General features: G+C 36.5%; 1 protein-coding gene across 2 annotated transcripts in view; it reads left to right on the top strand.

Annotated features, from left to right (window-relative positions):
* The first annotated feature begins 1,379 nt into the window (after nucleotides 1–1,379).
* The window catches only part of SYT16 (synaptotagmin 16), a 91,620-nt gene continuing 74,703 nt past the window's right edge, over nucleotides 1,380–18,296 (top strand). For both annotated transcript variants that reach the window (XM_040641809.1, XM_008701149.2), the window contains exon 1: nucleotides 1,380–1,902. In XM_040641809.1, coding sequence (XP_040497743.1) covers nucleotides 1,380–1,902 — 523 coding nt within the window. The remainder of the gene's footprint in view (nucleotides 1,903–18,296) is intronic.

The following is an 18,296-nucleotide window of genomic DNA, read 5'->3' as shown; positions in this document are numbered from 1 at the left end:
AATTGGAATGTGGGCTCCATGGGGACAGACCTAAGGTTTACCTTACACCTGGCATTGTGCCTAGCACTTAATAGGTACTTATCAATATTTGTTTATTGATGAATCAATGTATATATGAATGGCTATTACAAGAGCCCCCCCAAAAAAGCTAAAAAGAAATTCTTAGGAAAACGTAGGCAATCCTATCAATTGCAGTAGCTGAAGGACAAGAAGGCTGAAACATCTCGGAGTGCTGGTGAACTGAGTAACAAGGAAGCTAGTGCTATAAACGAGAGGGGGTAATTAAGTGCAAGAGAGAATTTAGGCTCTGTGGTCATTTATAGCATTCATCCTGAGCTGTTGATGAGCATTAATATGTATATAATATGTATATAATAATAATAATATATATACATATCACCACACTCACATGCAATACACATACACACGCAAAAGCACGTATATGTATATATGTTTGTATGTGGTATACGTATGAAAGTATAGACGTTCAGCTCTAGAATCTTCATTATGCCCTGTTGCTCTGTCGATGTCCTATAGCTGCCTCCTTCGGGTTGTGAACCTTGGGGGAAGAAGGGTCTCTCAGGAGTCTTCCGAGGTTGTGGAGGGTTTTCTTCGGGAGGTTGGAACGCAAACAATGGCAATGGGATGCGAGGGTCACGTCTCCAGTAAGCTGCATACTGCACTTGCCACTCTGTGTTTCAGTGGTTTTGCTCCCCAAGAATAGATATGATTTGTAGAAATTACATAAAAATATAAAATCTTACTTTAAGATCTGTTAAAAGCTTTTGAATTCCAGGCACACATTTCCTTTGAAAGGATAAATCTTTGTGTCATGAAGCAGAGATGCTTATTAGCCTGCTTGCTGGGATCTGCAGGTTCGTAGATGAAGCATCCAACCTTTCTTGTATTTTGAAATGTCATATCCAACTGCCTCTTAAGGAAGATTCATTTAGCCTTTTCACACTGTTAAGTACGGTCTATGGGGATAGACTTCTCTCAGTCCATATGAATAGAGCCCATCACCGCTGATGGAAGTTTTGCACATGCCTGAGCAGATGAATAGGCATTGAAGTAATCTACATTTAGACTTTCACAGTAATTTTTATTTAGCTACTTTCAGATTTCAATGATGATTTTTTGTCCCCGAACGTTGTTTGACATTGATTGTAGGTATCTGGTAATGGGTCTGAGGTTGTTGTTGTAATAGGTGTAAGTATTTCTTTCCTCTGTTTCAGCCGAGAAGTTTTGAGAGTGAACTATTCACAGCCATTAAGAGACCTCCAATTTAATTTGTCATCATGCTTGTTCTGTAGTTCACATTAAGTCCAGAGTACTGAAGGAGCTGGACAAGTGGACTTGTAGACATCAGATAGCTGGCCATGGTTTTGGCCATGGCATCTCAGGATGCTCAGAACTTCTTCCAGCCTCTGTCTTCCTGGATATCTTGGGTTTATGAAGCTCTCCAGCAAGCAGGAGATACACTATCTGCTTCGCTGGTTAACTTAAGCAAACAAGACTCTAAATTGAGTGACAAGCTAGACCAGGACTTAGGTGATACTCAGATTCAGGAAGCTTACTTTGAAGATGAAGAACAAGGCAATGATTGGCGTCGAGAGGGTGCAAATCCCTTGTTTCTTGAAGTGAATCATTTCACCTGTTGTAATAGTGATTTGCAGGACTCTGCCCAGAGTTCGAGCCCCAGACTTAGCCAACATGCAAAGGACTCGTGTTCCGTAATGTCCCAGTGGCCCAGTCAGACCCTTGATGACCAAAAGCTACCACATGTGATTTCTTCTATTGCTGAGGAAGAACACCACCTTGAAAAGCCAAGGAGTGACCTTCAACACAGCTTTGACAGCCAGCTCTTTGGTATTTTAGAAAATGTTAATGGAAAAAAGCAAGGTAAGGTAGCCAGTGATCATTTTCTCTGGGTTCTTCCAAGGGACATTTCTACTAATTACATTTTTTGACTTTAGTTATCATATGAAGTTTATTTTTTTTCTCTCCTATACCTTTCCACATACCTTCTTCTTATTGAGAGATGTACTCCTTAGGAATATTTTCAGCATATAAAACTTTGGGAGATCCATATTCGTGGGCTCCATATTTCAGAACAATAATTCAGAGCAAGTAAAATGGTGAAAACAAGTCTGTAGGTTCTGTTTGAGAAGCCATTGGGCGTATGTCATCTTTTTAAAAATATCTTTTAAAATGTTCTCTTTTTTTCCCACTAGGTTAGGAATCTCTAGATGTTACTATATTATTCAGTGTGAAATCCTGTGCAAAAAGCCATACTTGTTGCAAAATTTTTAGTTGATAACACTCCAAGAACACTTTTCACAGTGTTTCACTGAGACGTGATGTGAGATGACAGTAGAGAGGAAATCTTTGAAATAAGAATAGCTTGATTTTCTTTAAGCCTTGAGTGGAAAGGACACATTTAAAACAAACTGTCTTTAGAGCTTTATCCTGTCAGATATCTTGAATTTAGTGAAAATGTAATTAACTCTGTAAAAGTAGCTGTAGTATGTCCTGGCATGAATTTTTCAGGATTCTAATGCTCAAGCCTAAACTAAGGACATTCCATTGGTTGAGGGGACAGAGGTGGCTGATAGGCCAAGAAAGGTGTTGGGTGTGTGTATGTGATGTGTGGTTGTAATGCATCTCTCGCCAAGATTATTGGATCTTTTACATGACATGAAGGTGAAGTCATTAATTCTTTTCTTTTTGAAGGGAGCAGACTTTTCTGAGATACTTCACAGCCTTTTCATGCATTTTCAGTGATTCCTCTTAGCTTTATCTTTTTAGGGAAACATTTTATCCAGATCCCATGAAGCCTTAGAAAATGAGGAAACATAATTTCATTTTCTTTTTATAGTACTTTCTTGATACTCTTACTTAACTTAATGTTGAAATGCTAGAATAATTTGGTAAAAACAGGGTAGGCTGATATTCTCTCTGAATCTGATAAACTTATAAATAAATGCAATTTCAAGTCTTTAAAAATTATGTGTAGAGATAATTCTAGAAATATCTGGGCAACCAATAAGATTTCTTAGATTCAAATCGAAATTTCTATTCCTATTTTAGAAAATTCTTGCTAAAGTTAAAATTATTAACATGAATTTGGTTTTTATAGTTGCTTAACATTGGGTTTTTAAATTTTTTTAAATTGTTGTAATAATCTAATGGCAGTAAAACAATTGTGTTCATTTATTTACTCAGGGGTGGTTTATTCACTTGATTGTAGCTTCTTAGAAGGCAGGGGCCACACTGTAGATTAATTTTTGTGTCCTTAACATCAAGCACAATGTTAGGTATATAACAGGACACCAAATAATAATTAATGATAGAACAACAACAAAGAAAGCTAACAACTCTAAGAAGCAGATACTATTATTCTTCTCACTTCACAGTTGAGAAGACCGATGCTTAGAGTATTTGAGAATATACCCAAGACCCATATTTAGAACGAGGCACAGCTCAGGGAGTCTGATTCTAGAGTTTATACATATTCTTTCTTTTTTTCCTCCCCCTTTTCAAGGTATAATTTACATATGGCAAAATTCATTCTTGTTAATATACAGTTCTGTGAGTTTTAATGTGCAGTCATGTCACCAGTGCCACAGTCGAGGTATAAACAGTTCCATCGCCTTATTCCCCCAAGTCCGTTTGTACTAATTTCTCTATGTCCAGCTCCTGGCAATTGCTGGTATATTTTCTCTCTATCATTTTGTCTTTTCCAGAATGCTATATAAATGGAAATATGCAGATGATAGCCTTTTGAGTCTGGCTTCTTTTATAATGCACTTAACAGTAATGCGTCTAAGATCTATCCATTGCTCTGCGTTTCTGTAGTTCGCTATTTGTTTTGTTTTGTTTTGTTTTAATTGCTGAGTAGTATTCCATTGCATGAATGGACCATAGTTTGTTGATCCATTCATCAGCTATGGGCTGAATACTTGGGTTGTTTCCAGTTTTTAGCAATGTAAATAAAGCTGCTATAAACATTTGCAAAACAGGCTTTGGTGCAAATGTAAGTTTTCGCTTCAACTCGGTAAGTACCTAGGAGTGGAATTGTTAGGTCATATAGGAGGTATAGGTTTAATTTTATAAAAAAAAAAAATTCTGCTGTTTTCTGAAGTACTATTTTGCATTCCCCAAAGTAACGTATGAGATTTCTAGTCACTCATATCCTCACCAGCACTTTGCAGTAATGTTATTACAAAAAAATTTTTTTAGCCATTCTCATAGGTGTGTAGAGATAGCTCATGTTGGGAGATAACTCTCCATTGGTCTTTTGCATGTTTGTATGTCCTTGAGCAAAGCCACAAACAGCCTTTTATTTTGGACTAGCTTTTCAAGGATGTTTGTATGACAAAGAACCTTGGAAGATAGAGATAGTGTCTCTCTTCGGAGTAGAGAGAAGATTTGTTTGCTACTCAGTCTAATAAAGGTAATGTCTCTCTTCAAGGAGAAACTTAGGCAGATTTGCTTGCACATGATAGAGGTTTTGCAAGCTTGGTGCTCCTTGGCTGTGACATAAACCCCCTACCTGCACAACATCTATCTCCACGTGCCTCTGCATCGCCCCCCATTGTACTTGGACAGTGGAGGACTGACATGAATGTGGTGTTCATGGTGTATGTTGCGCTGGAATAAACGGTCCTTGGTCTCTGACCAGAAGTCTTGCGTCTTCTGCCAACATCTATAAAACAGTGGCAGGCTAACTTGTTGCTGTGCAAGTGAGATAAAATCTCAGGCCTTTCATAGGTTTTAACATCTCGTTTTAATTTTAATTTGTGTTTCCCTAACAGCTAATGGCATTGAGCATCTTTTCATGTGGTTATTTATCATCTGTGTCCCTTCTTAGTAAAGTCTTCAAATCTTTTGTCCACTTTTATTGAATTGCTTTTTTAATTTTGAGATTTGAAAGTTAAGTTTATATTCTGAGTATGAGTTACTTTTCTGTGGTCTTTTCTCTCAGTCTATGATTTACAAATATTTTCTTCCAGTTCTGTGGCTTGTCTTTTCATTCTTTTAACAGTGTCCCTCAAAAAACAGATTCTTAATTACATGAAACCCAACTTATCAATTTTTTAAAATGAATTGTGCTTTTGTTAGCATATCTAAGAAATATTCATATAACCTGGGGTCACAAAGATTTTTTCTCATTTTATTCTAGAAATTTTAGAGTTATGGGTTTTACATTTAGGGCTATCCATTTGAATATCCATTTTGATGTAAGTTTTTATATGATGTAAGGTATGGATGGAGGTGTTTCCCTCCCACCCTCAATATAGAGGTTCAATCATTTGTAGAAATGACTACCCTATCTCCATTATGTGCTTTGGTATCTTTGTCAGAAATATATTATCTATATATGCATGGTCTATTGCTAGACTCTGTATTTTCCCTTAATCTATATTTGTATTCTTTCTCCAGTATCACACTGTCTTGATTCCTATAGCTGTATAATAGGTCTTAAAATCAGGTAGTGTGAGCCCTCCAACTTTATTGTTAAAAAAATTTTTTTGACTATTCTAGTTTATTTGGTTTTCTATATAATTTTTAGAATAAGCTTTTGATTAAAAATTATGCTGAGAATTTGATTGGAATTATGTTGAATTCATAGATCAATTTGGAAAGAATGACATGTTAATAATTTTTGTTTTTCAATTCATGAACATGGTATATTGCTTTATTTAGTGCTTGAATATCGTCTTTGTGTTTTGTTTTGTAGTTTCCAGCATAAAGGTCTCATATGTATTTTGTTAGATTTCTACCTATTTCCTTTTTTTGGATTCTATTGTAAATAGTACTTTTATAACTTTCAATTCGAAGCTGCTGCTTGCTAGTATATAAAAATACCATTGACTTTTATCTGCAACCAAAAATTGTTAATATGTTGTCATTCTATTAAAAACATCTTCTAGTTTCCCTTTGACTTCTTTTTAATTCATGGTTTATTTAAAAGTATATTAGTTATGTTCCAAGTATTAGGAATATTTTAGATAACTTCCTGTAACCAATTTCTGGTTTAATCCAGTTATGGGCTAAGCACATATTTTATATGATTTTGGGTTTTTTTAATTTTTTAATTTTTATTTTTTTATAATTTTTTGTATTGTTATATTAGTCACCATACAGTAGATCCCCAGTTTTTGATGCAATGTTCCATGATTCATTATTTGCATATAACACCTAGTGTGATTTTGGGTTTTTTTTAATTAATTGTTTTGTTTTATCACTCTGAATATGTGCTGACTTGTTGGTTATTTCCTGTGTACTTGAAAAATACTGTATTTTGCTGTTGTTGGGCACAGTGTTCTATAAATTACTTCAAGTTTTTTGAGGCTGTTTTTTCAGATTTTTTATGTACTTATTTTACTACTAATTTTGCGAAATGATTTTGTTCTGTTGATTACTGAGAGAAAAGTATTACAGTCTCTAATCCTTCTTGTGGATTTGATTATTTCTCTCTCTGGTTCTTTTTTTTTTTTTTAAGATTTTATTTATTTATTTGACGGAGATAGAGACAGCCAGCGAGAGAGGGAACACAAGCAGGGGGAGTGGGAGAGGAAGAAGCAGGCTCATAGCGGAGGAGCCTGATGTGGGGCTCGATCCCGTAACACCGGGATCACGCCCTGAGCCGAAGGCAGACGCTTAACCGCTGTGCCACCCAGGCGCCCCCTCTCTCTGGTTCTATCAGTTTTTGCTTCATGTAGTTTGAAGCCCTGTTGTTAATTCCATACACATTTTAGAAATATGTGTCTCCTTGATGAATTGACCTCTTTTTCATTATGTTATATACCTTTTTTTTTATATACCTTTTTTATCCCTAAAGTCTATTTTGATATTATTATGGCTATTCCAGCTTTCTTTTGATTAGTGTTGGCATGGTATATTCTTTTCTATTCATTAACTTTATTTTTTTTAATTTTAAAATATTTTATTTATTTATTTGAAAGGGAGAGAGAGAGAGCACAAGCAAGGAGGGGACAGAGGGGGAAGGAGAAGCCGATTCCTCTCTGAACAGGTAGCCTGATGAGGGGCTTCAGCCTAGGACCCCAAGATCATGACCTGAGCTGAAGGCAGATGCTTAACTGACTGAGCCACCCAGGTGCCCCTATTCATTAACTTTATTTTATTTTATTTTTTAAAAGATTTTATTTATTTATTTAACACAGATAGAGACAGCCAGCAAGAGAGGGAACACAAGCAGGGGGAGTGGGAGAGGAAGAAGCAGGCTCATAGTGGAGGAGCCTGATGCGGGGCTCGATCCCATAACGCTGGGATCACGCCCTGAGCCGAAGGCAGACGCTTAACTGCTGTGCCACCCAGGCTCCCCTGCTATTCATTAACTTTAAATTTGTCTTTATGTGTACAGTGGGATTCTTGTACATGGCATAAAATTGGGTCTTATTTTTTTTTAAATCCAATCTGACAAATTTTCACTGTTAATTGGTCTTAACTTTATAATCAATATAATTATTGATATTGTTGAATTAAAATCTATCATCTTGTTAGATTATTTCCTATTTGTTTTATCTATTCTTTGTCTCTTTTATCCTATTTTTTTCATGTCTTCTTTTGAATTGAGTATTTTTAAGATTCCATTTCATCTCTACTCTGGGTTCATCATTTATATCTCTTTTTAAAAATTTTTTAAAAAATTTATATCTCTTTTAAAAAATGTTTAATGGTCATTCTAGGATTTACAACATGTATCTTTAATTGCAGTCTGTCTTGAAATATTTTATTGCTTTACATATAGTTTGATGATGCTACAACAGTGTATTCCCAATTCTTCCTTCATATCCTTTGTTTTATTGTGATATATTTTACTTTTATACATGCAATAAATACTCAATACATTGATGCTGTTTTGCTTTAGAAGGTTGGTTGTTTCTCTAAATGATTAACATAAGGAAAAAAGAATTTTATATTTACCTCATTTATGCTGTTTGAAGCTCTTTAGCTTGTGCATATATGCTGCTAATGAATTATCTTAGTGGTCTGAAAAATATTTATTTTTGAATCTATTTCAGCAAAGTATGAAATTCTGAATTGAGACTTATTTTTCCCCCAGCACTTTAAGGTTGCCATTTAACTGTCTTATGGCTTGCATCGTTTTCATATGAGAAGTATACTATAATTCTTACTTTTGTTCTTCTGCATGTAATGTATCTTTTTTCTACTGGATACCTTCAAGATTTTGTGCTTATCTGTGGTTTCCAGCAGCTGTATGTAGGGGTGTGTGTGTGTGTGTGTGTGTGTGTGTGTGTGTGGCATGTGTATATATGTGTGTGTGTTCTGGTATTCATTTTTCTTGGTTTTCTCTGATCTTTTTGTGTTTGTGGTTTAGTGAGTTTCATTACTTCTGGAAAATTCTTGGCTATCATCTTTCAAATATTGCTTCTAATACAATTTTTGCTCATCTCTCTAGTATTTGAGTTTTACGAGTATCAGACTATTTGATATCATCCCACAGCTCTTGAGTGTTCTTTTTCCTTCACTCTTTTTTGCTTTTTGTATTTTGGGATAGGTAGCACAATCTAATGTCATATATGCTTCAAGTTTACTAATATTTTCTTTGTATTATTATCAGGTCTGATGATAAGTCCACTGAAAGCATTTTTCATCTCTGTTACCATATTTTTTATTTCTAGCATTTTGATTTGACTTAAAAAATAACTTCAGTCTTCTTTGCCGAAATTTCATATGGGTTTATTATGCATGTTTCCCCCTTTTCTCACTATGGCTTTTAACATACTAATTATAGTTATTTTAAATCTCCTGTCTGATAGTTCCAACATCAGAGTCATCTCTGGGTTTGGCTTTTTTGATTGCTTTGTCTACTGACAGTGTATTTTTCCTTTCTGTTTTTGTTTCTTGTAATTTTTTATTCAAAACCAAACATCATAGTTAGGGAATGTAAATAGTATTTCTGTCTGGAAATAGGTTAGCCTTTTCTAAAGCTGGGAGAAAATTGAGTCAATTTAATCAGAATTTGATCTGGGTTTGGGCTTTGTTGTTACATTAATCTCAGTGCTTTATAGGCTTCAAAATTTTCTATTATTACATTGTGTTTGGGGTAGGGGCTTGTTTACTACAGAGTTTTGTCAAAATCTCCATCTTCAACTTTAAGTCTCCGCTTTTTGTCTGTTTCTCAGAAAGGGTCTCTCTTTTTAGGCTTTTCTCCCTTTCCTGGAAAGAGCCTGATCTGTATCTATTATTTGGTATTTGCTAATGTGGTGTGGTTGTGTTGGAAGTTTGTTTTTTGCTGTTAGGGATCAGCCTGTTTTAAGTTGGTCTTACATCCCTATGTCTTAGGATTAGGGTCTTCTCAATAATCCTGCCCTCCTCCAATGGTATGACCCCAAGACTTCTTTCTGCCTCTTCCCCAGAGGTGGAAGTTTTTATTTTGTTTTATTCACTCACCTTAATGTGTCTTTATTTGTAGTCTGGGGGTGACGACATTTGCTGCCCTTCCCCAAGTGGCTTAAAGCTTTTGTTCCATAATGGGAAAAGAATAGAGGAATCTTAGTGAGACTTCTTATCTTTCCTATGGCATCTGCTCTTCCCCTCCTCTGGACTATACTATGAGAGAAACTTCCTTCACTCTTGCCCTGCCCTGCTCCCAGTCTTTCTTGTGAGTCTCAGGTGAGTTTTGTGGAGAAGAGCTTCTAAGTGAGCTTCAATTTTCCTTGAGTTTGTGACTGCTTTGGATTTTGTACTCTTGTGCTGGTCCACACTTGGCCTCAGAAATTTCTTGAAAATATTAACTTAATTCTTCTTAATGTCTTTTGTAAACCCAGCGTCTGCCCTTAGCAAGCAAATGCTTGAGTCCTTTATACCTTTGAAAGAAGTTTTCCTTTTTTAGCTTTTGGATTTGTTGGTTGCATTACGATATCAGCTCTCTGATGAGTTTAAGAGAATGTGTCATTTTACAAATTACCTAAATTTTATTGTTGTTGTTGTTGTTGTTTAAAGAGTGGGAACATTATTTCCAATGTTCTACATCCTAAGTGGAAGCCAGAACTTAGATCTTACACACTTAACACTGTACTCTAAAATTGAATTGGACATTCTCATTAATTGGGTAGCATGTTTGGGCTGGGAGATAAATGTGCAAAGAAGATGTTGGTTTTCTTGTAATGAGTTCTGGAATTCCTAAGAGATAGTTATATGTAATAAGTCCTATAACAAAAGTTTGTGTAAAGTTACAACAGTTATGTACATGGTAATTCTTGAGATGATTTTGCCAGAGGTGATCCAAAACAGTTCCACAAAGCAGATGATGTAGGACTGCAAACTCTGAGCATGAGTCAGAATTTAATGGTAAATGGAGGGAGAAAGGCATTCCTTTTGGGGGAAATGGCATGAACACAGACATGTGGACAAGTGCAACATTTTCAGGGATGGAAAATGAGGCCTAGATTTTAGGTTGCAATTGGGAAGGTCTTTATTTTTCTGTGTTAAGGATTTAGCTTTTATTTTGTAAGCAGTTGGAATCTCAAAAATATTATAATCATGAGCGACACCAATGGAGCCTTGTTTTAGGATACCCCTAGCATCAGTTTGGTGGGTAATTTGGGAGAAAGATTGTATGTTAGGGAGCTGTTGTAGTAACTTATAAGAAGAAATAGTGTCTAAAGCAATAGGAATATATATAGAGAAATAGTTGTCATTTTTTTCATGACAAAATAATGTCATCAAAAAGGCATCTCAGAGAGCGTTGACAGGGCTTGGACAGAGCAATGGAGCACTGGCTTATTCCAATGGAGGCAGAAGTCCAGGTTTCCCTCTTGGCCTCCTTCACTCTTTAAGGGGTGGTCCTCATTAATGTTGGATTGGGATGGGAGTTCTATCTTCCCTTGTGATTTCCACTAATGCTGAGTTGAGGGTAGCCTTATTACTGTTAGGTGATGGTGAAAGTTCTGTCTCCACTAGAGCTCCTCTGATAACCCCCAAGTTGGGAGGGGCAGGAATGCCTCAATACTTTCAGGTGGGGGTCCAAGCTCCTCATTGGGCTATTCTGATACTGCAGAGTTGGAGGATGCTCATTCTTGGCTATCAAAAATCAAAGTCCTGGATCCCCACTTGGCCTTCTCTGGCACCCTCTGGTGGGGGTCTTGGGGTGCCTCATTACATCCTGGTGAGGATGGAAGTCTAGACTCCCCATTTTGACTTTGCTTGCACGGATGAGGGTAGGGAACAGGTTTTTCTGTGTTGTTTGTCTAGAGTAGAACATTTATTGTATAAGAGTTTTCTGTTTTACTAGACTGACCCTTCCTTGCTCCTTTGCATAAAGAGGGTAGGCTTTTCTTGGGGCCTTTGTTGTCTGTGCTGTTGGAATTTCTAGGTTGCCAGTTTCTTCAGCTTCACTCTGGGATATATGTGGCAAAAAACAAAACAAAACAAAACAAAACAAACCCACCCAGGAAACTCACCACATGCTGTTCCTTGAATTTCATGGTCCCTGGCCAGTCTGCCATCTTCTCTGTACCTTTGGTCTGCTTACCTTTGTTTCATATATAGTGTCTAGGATTTTTGGTTGTACTCAGGGGAAGAATAGGGAAAAGTACAGCTATTCTATCTTCCTGGAAGTGCAAGTCTTTAAATTAGTCCTTAACAGCATTATGACTAAATCTCATCCACTTCTCTCCATTTCACAGTGAAAATAAGAGCGATAGAAAATAGTAAAGGGAGACATGTATCTATAGGTTGATATGGGGAGAAACATTGCTCTGAAATGAGAGGTTTTGTATGATGGCTGTTCTCACTTAATAAATGTTTATTGACTGTCTACTATGTACACAGCACTATAGGGAATGGATGAGTATACACAAGCATAAGCCATGGGCCTCTCCTTCAGATTATTGAAAAGCTTATACTATTTGTTTAATATGTTCCAGAAGATGTACGAATGTTTTTAATGTCCCGGCTCTTGGTGGCAGTGGGAGTGGGGATGCAGCAGAGATCCAGAATGAGACGGTCCCATTGGCCCAATTCACTCATAACTTTGTAGGTGTGGGAGCTTTCCTAAGTTGCCTCTCGGGACCACCCATCTTTGTCTTTCTTCCTGAAGGGGTATAGCCCACTGATTTACTTCCAATGTCTCACAGCCAGTGAACAAAAGCTCTTATTCCTCTTTTCTCAAAATATTTACCTATCCTGAGCACCCTATGAAACCAGGATAAGGGACTGGATTCTTAGCTGTATGACTATTAAACACTTGTTTTTTTGGGATTCTACCTGCTTGTTAGCAGTCTTAAATTATCATCATATGCTCATTTTTTCTTTTCTCCTAACGGATCACGGCAGCTGCAGTACATGGCTGCTTTGCAGTCTATTAAAGAGATGTATTTGGAGATACACTCGGAAAAGGCGGCATTTTAATCAGTGATTTATATGCACTTTTTAAAAAGCCTTGTCAAGCCTGCTTTTCCCATTTAACCTTGAATTCTTTTCATAACATTGTATCTTGATTTTATGTTCCTTAATGTGCCATATTTTTTCTCCACAATAGATTTTAAGCTAAATTGGCCCAAAACAAGAGGGATGCTGAATGCTTTTTGTAACCATGGAAACATTTCTGGGCACTTACTGAGGATCTGGTTGCCAATAGTAATGTAACAGAGAAAAGAGATACACTTCATTTAGCAGTTGCCTATGATTAAGAGGCAGATAGACTCCTTATAGTGCCATCTCAAGACAGGTTTTTTGGTTTAAAGACCCAAATCCAAAACACCAGCTTCTCAGTCAAGAAGCAGTTATGACACCTTTGATATGTGATGGGAAAGAGTTCTAATTGCATTTAAAAATCATCTTTGTTTTCAGTTTTTCACCTCATACTTTTTTTTGAGGCTGTTTTTTAACCACATGTATTTGTTTCCAAGAAATATGCTCACTATTTCCTGAAATAGCCTGCTAATGGAATTAATGTGTTCCAAGTACCCTGGCATATAGAACTTCAGAAACACTCTTTGGCTAGATGGAATGAATTTAAAAAAAAAATAGAACAGCAGTCTTCAGAATCATGGTGATACAATTTGACTTTTCAGTCAGATTATGAGGCTAATATAACATGAAAGGGGAAGTCTTGCAGTGTACTTAGTTGCTGGTTGGTCTCAAGCCTTTATGGATTTGGAGGTATTTTGCACTGTCGATGTTCTTCAGAGTGCTTGTGGCAATTGAGACTAAATGTATCAGGCAATATAATGCAATTGATGTATAAATCATGCAGGCTTCATTTCTTTTCAATAGGACACGTTACTGCACGTGAAATGTTGCATCCTGCCTTTCCTTTATTGCAACACTGGAACTTTGCTTTTGCATTGCACAAGTTCATTCCTGAAAGTACACCAACCTCTTATTGAATTTGTCTTCATTCATCAGTACTTCATTTGATAGCATATGCCATCATGTTCCTTGGTTACCCAGAACTGTCCATGGAAAAAGTTTAGTATTCTGCAAAATCTTCAGAATTTGTTTTCTAAAAGCTTTTTGAAATTAATTTTCTTGATATGTTGACTTGCATATTTTAGAAAAGATAGGCATTAATGAACATGCTAGAAGTTGACAGTTTTCAGAGCCTTGACATTGAAGGCAAGGAGATTGTTATTGCCACTGTTGTTTATTTTGCAATTTTTGTGTCATTTTTAAAAATTTTAGGCATGTAACAAAATCCTAAATGAACAGAAATTAGAACATATGACTTACACAAATGGTCAAAATGTGGATTTAATTTTTACTTTGATATCTTGTTGTTACTATAATAGAACACTTGAACACTTCTAAGGAAAGATTTAAAATGAGGAAATACAATTTGTTTTCTCTTTTCCCATTCTTACCATCGTTAAGAGTGGATTAGAGGGATTAGAGGTAAATTATACTACAAATAAGCTTAAATTTCATTTTTCTAATTGCCAAGACACCAGAAATTTCTTTATTTATTTTATTTATGTGTTATTTTATTTATTTATTTGAGAGAGAGAGAGAGAAAAAACATGTGCATGCACAAGCAGTGGGGGGAGGGGCAGAGGGAGAGAATCTTCAAGCAGACTCCCCGCTGAGCAGAGAACACCACCCGCTCCCCGCCCCCAATGCGCGGCTAAGTCTCAGGACCCTGAGATCAGAGCCTGAGCTGAAACCAAGTATCCCATGCCCAACTGAGCCACCCAGCCGCCCCCAGAAATTTCTCTTTAATAATGGAATTATTTCATAATAAAAACTCTCAGTAACAAGAAAAACTCAGGAATCTTCCTTGCCCTGAGACTCAGGCAACGATAGAGCTAGGTGAATCTTTTGCAATTATCTAGCCTAATTGGGAGGAAGCCAGAGCCAGGTAGGAACTATAAACTTAGTAAGACCTTTTCTTCACTTACTATCTGTTTCTTCTTGCTGAGGGAGATTCTTATTTGTGGGTATGTGCGTTGTTTTTTCATCTTTTAAAATGCCATAGAGATACTATCTTCTCTCCCTCTTCTATTCTCCTTTCTTTGGTAAATCCCCCTTCTCCCTTTCCCCATACTCTTGTCAGATATCCACCTCTGAGGAGAGAAGGTCTTGTTTCTGAAAAGGAGCCTTATAATGGGGTTTCTGATTTGTGATGATGAGTACTTCTTCCCTTTGAGCTCCTGTTAATTATGCTCAGGGGTGGTCTCGGCCACTGCTAATGGAGTTTTTAGTGTCCTTTACATTTCCTAGTTTTTAAATTTATGAAACATTTCAAAACAGAAAAATATAGCATGATATAACAAACACCCACAAATCCACCACTTAACTTGGCCACGTCTTAAGGCTTTGCCATATTGAACTCAGATTTATTTTAAAGAAGTCATCTAGGACAAATATAATTAGAACTCCCTTTGAACTCTTCTTTCTTTCTCCTCTCTCTTCCCTAGGAGTAAAAGCAAATCTAAATTTGGGGGTATGATTCCCAGTGTGTTTTATTCTTTTGCTACAAGTATTTGTATCTGTAAATTTTACACAACATAATTTTGCATGTTTTAAAATGGTACAAACTATGTGATATTAAGCATGTTATTCTACAACTTGTTTTTGCTTCCCACTCAATGCTATGCTTTTGAGTAAATCAGAAACGTAGGTTTGGTTTATTTTAACTGTTATATAGTAGTCCACTATATTAAATAATATGCCATTTATCCATTTGTATGTTGATCTAAATTATCCATTTTTAAAAAAATTAGTTAACATACAGTGCAATATTGGTTTCTGGAATGGAAATTAGTGATTCATCATAATTTATGCATTCTTATGAACATCTACTTTATCTCCAAATTTTCACTATTGTGAATAATTGTGCAATGTAAATATATCTTTGAGCACATATACTGGAGTTTCTTTAGATAGCATTTATGAAGGAGACAGTGCCTTTTTGGGCACCTTCCTTTAACCAGGTGCTTTCTTCCTGGGTTGAGTTCCTTTGAATAGATTTTTGGTCCTCCCCGACTTTTTCTTGAGGTGATTCAGATTGGTTCTGTAATAAAAAGAGTCATAACCAATAGTGTGCTGAAGGCATTAATCTAAGAGTTGTGTGTGTTTTCCATACCAAGTTTAAATATTGAATGAGAACGTGGGCAGTGATGTCAAATTTTAGGGGGCTTACAGTCTTCTTTGAAACTTTAACGAAAGTTATGAACCAAAGTGTTCAAAAAACACACACATGGCATATCAAAATGTTTTTATAATGAAATTTCATGGGTTCATGGACCACCTGAAGTTCATCTGTGATACTCTAAATTCTACAAGGCTTACAAGAAAGAGCTAATATAATAATATAGTCAGGAGTCAACCACTAAACCATTTCATTGGAAATTTGGCTTTTCTCCTAAAAAAATAGAGAAATACATTAGGATCTGTGTTGGTCTTAAGCCGTTATCTCTATGCTCAAATCTATTCTGCTATGTCCTACTTTGGATGTTGGCACTGGAATTCTGCAAACTATAGTTCTCCTTTGCCAGGGGGTATTCTCCTGTGTTGAGCTGAAAGAAGCAGTGGAGGGATATTGGAAGATGGGAGGAAGGGAGAAAGGACTTGCTTTTTCCTGCTTTTCCTCATTTTTCCTGTTACTGGCACCCCAGCAGAGCCCTTCACACTGCTGCTAGCAGTTTGGGTTCTAGCTTCCACCTTCTTTCAGCATTCCAGAACCAGCTTTATGGCACCCCACTCAGAGTTGACAACCCTGTCCAGGCAATTTCCCCTCCCCAAACCCAGACTCGGTGGGGCTCCTCTTCTGAGATCCTGAATGACCAGCAGGAGCCCAGTGATACCCCCACCCTCATACCCTATGTCTGAGTCTCATATCCATTGGGCATTATCTCTGAGCTTCTAGTTTCAATAACCTTGACTACTTCCCTTTGCTTTCTCCAGCTGCAGGGGTGGTAGCTGCTTCCTACAGTTATAATCTCTGAGCTATTTCTATGTTCTTCTTTCTATTCGTTCAATACCCAATAGCTGTAGAACCAATTCTCTATATTAAATTCCCGCTGTTGAAATACTTATTGTGGTTTTTGTTTTCCCAACTCGACTTTGACTAATATAGTCATTAAAGTGTTGTCCAAGCAGTTGTATAGATTTTAAAGTAGTCCATATTAACTGTGGAAGAGCTAGAATGTGCATGTGAACTGAGACTTTCTGAAGATGATAGATAACTGGTAAAATGAGCGTCTAAATCTTACCCATATTTGATATTCACCAGGCAAACAAATGTAACATAGCAGACAGTAAATGCTGTCTAGGAAAATAAATCAGGTTAGGGGTAAAAATTAGTCACGTGAGTGGTATTTTATATAGGATGATTTTATATTTTATGTAGAATGACCTGTATTTTATATTAGTGGTGCTATATTTTATATACTATGACCTCTTCAAGAAGGCAGCAGTTAAGCAGAGCTGTGAAGGAAGGGAGGGAGTGAGCTATGGAAATATCTAAGGAAAGAGCATTGCCAACCAAGGGAAAGTAGTGGGCAAGCCATAGGGGAGGTTGAGAAGTGTGTTTGGCAGATTGATTGTAAGATGCAGCTTTGCTCAAGCTTATCAGCATCTGGCCATCAGTAATACCGACGAGTGGTTACTCTGGAAGTTGTGTTGTTTGTGAAATTTTCTGATGTTTCATAAATCTTTTGCTTAAATAGGTCAAGTATGAGATTATCATAGGAGACATTCTTATTCATGGAAAGACCAAAAACTTTTATATCATCTCACAAATCGGTTTCTTTATGGGGGAGGGTGTAAGAAGAAACATAAAGTTGAAATTTCAAGCATTACCTTCTTAAGGTATAATGTCAGAGCCTATTTCAAAAGCCAGATTAGAACTCCAGGTTTTGCTGGTTTTTATTCTGTTTTGATCCTTCAAAAAGTAGCCACTGCTAAACTTACGTATGGAAAGTTGGAAAACTATTTTCCTGCATTTAGATCCATAATGACACACAGGTTGTTTTTTTGTTTGTTTGTTTTTGTTTTTTGTTATTTTTTTTTATGTAAACCTGTGCTAGATCAGTTTGTATATAAACCACTGTTTCTGACTCTCGATACTTCCCTTTGCAAGGCTGAACTTCCTCGTAACCATAAAATGGCATTGAGGCAATATTGCTTGTGTCCCAGAAGCCATGCTATTTTCATAATTGAACCAAATTCAAGTCATACTGGGAATTTCTCAATTTCTTATAAGCAAAGAAAAAGAGGGAGTGAACTCAAGTAATTGATAAATCTGGAAGTAAATCTGGTTTCCTGAGTTCTCTCCGGGAGTTCAAATGTTATCTTTGGTACCTGTTTTTTCTTCCCTTACTTCCAGTCTTTTCTCTGCTTCTATCTGAGCTGGCTCCATTCTTTGGTTCTGTGTATAGTGAGATGGTTGCCAGAAGCTCCAGGTTTATATCTTCCTAGGTTATAATCCAGTGGAAAAAGAAATGCCAATTTACGACAACTTGAAAAAATAATTCCAGGGTTAGCACTAATTGGTTTTTATTTGCTTGGCTTGGCTTTAATTATGTGGCAAACCTTAGCCATCATTTATAAATCAGGGAAATATGATGCTCTGATTGGACAGGACTATGTCACATGTCACTCCTGGACTTGGTATAGATAGAGCTTTACCAGAAAAATGGTCTGATCATGGAGGAAAAGTGGTTTACCAGAAGAAAATCAGAATTTCAGAAGTTGGAAGAATAGATGTTGGGTGGCCAAACTGTTCTGAACAATAAATTCACAATAGCCGTGTTTCGGTTTCAAAAAGGAAAGAAAACTTTATTATTATTATTCTAGAA

Source organism: Ursus maritimus, unplaced genomic scaffold (assembly GCF_017311325.1).
Source record: "Ursus maritimus isolate PB19 unplaced genomic scaffold, ASM1731132v1 scaffold_25, whole genome shotgun sequence".
Classification (NCBI taxonomy): domain Eukaryota; kingdom Metazoa; phylum Chordata; class Mammalia; order Carnivora; family Ursidae; genus Ursus; species Ursus maritimus.
This window is presented reverse-complemented; position numbering and strand designations above follow the sequence as displayed.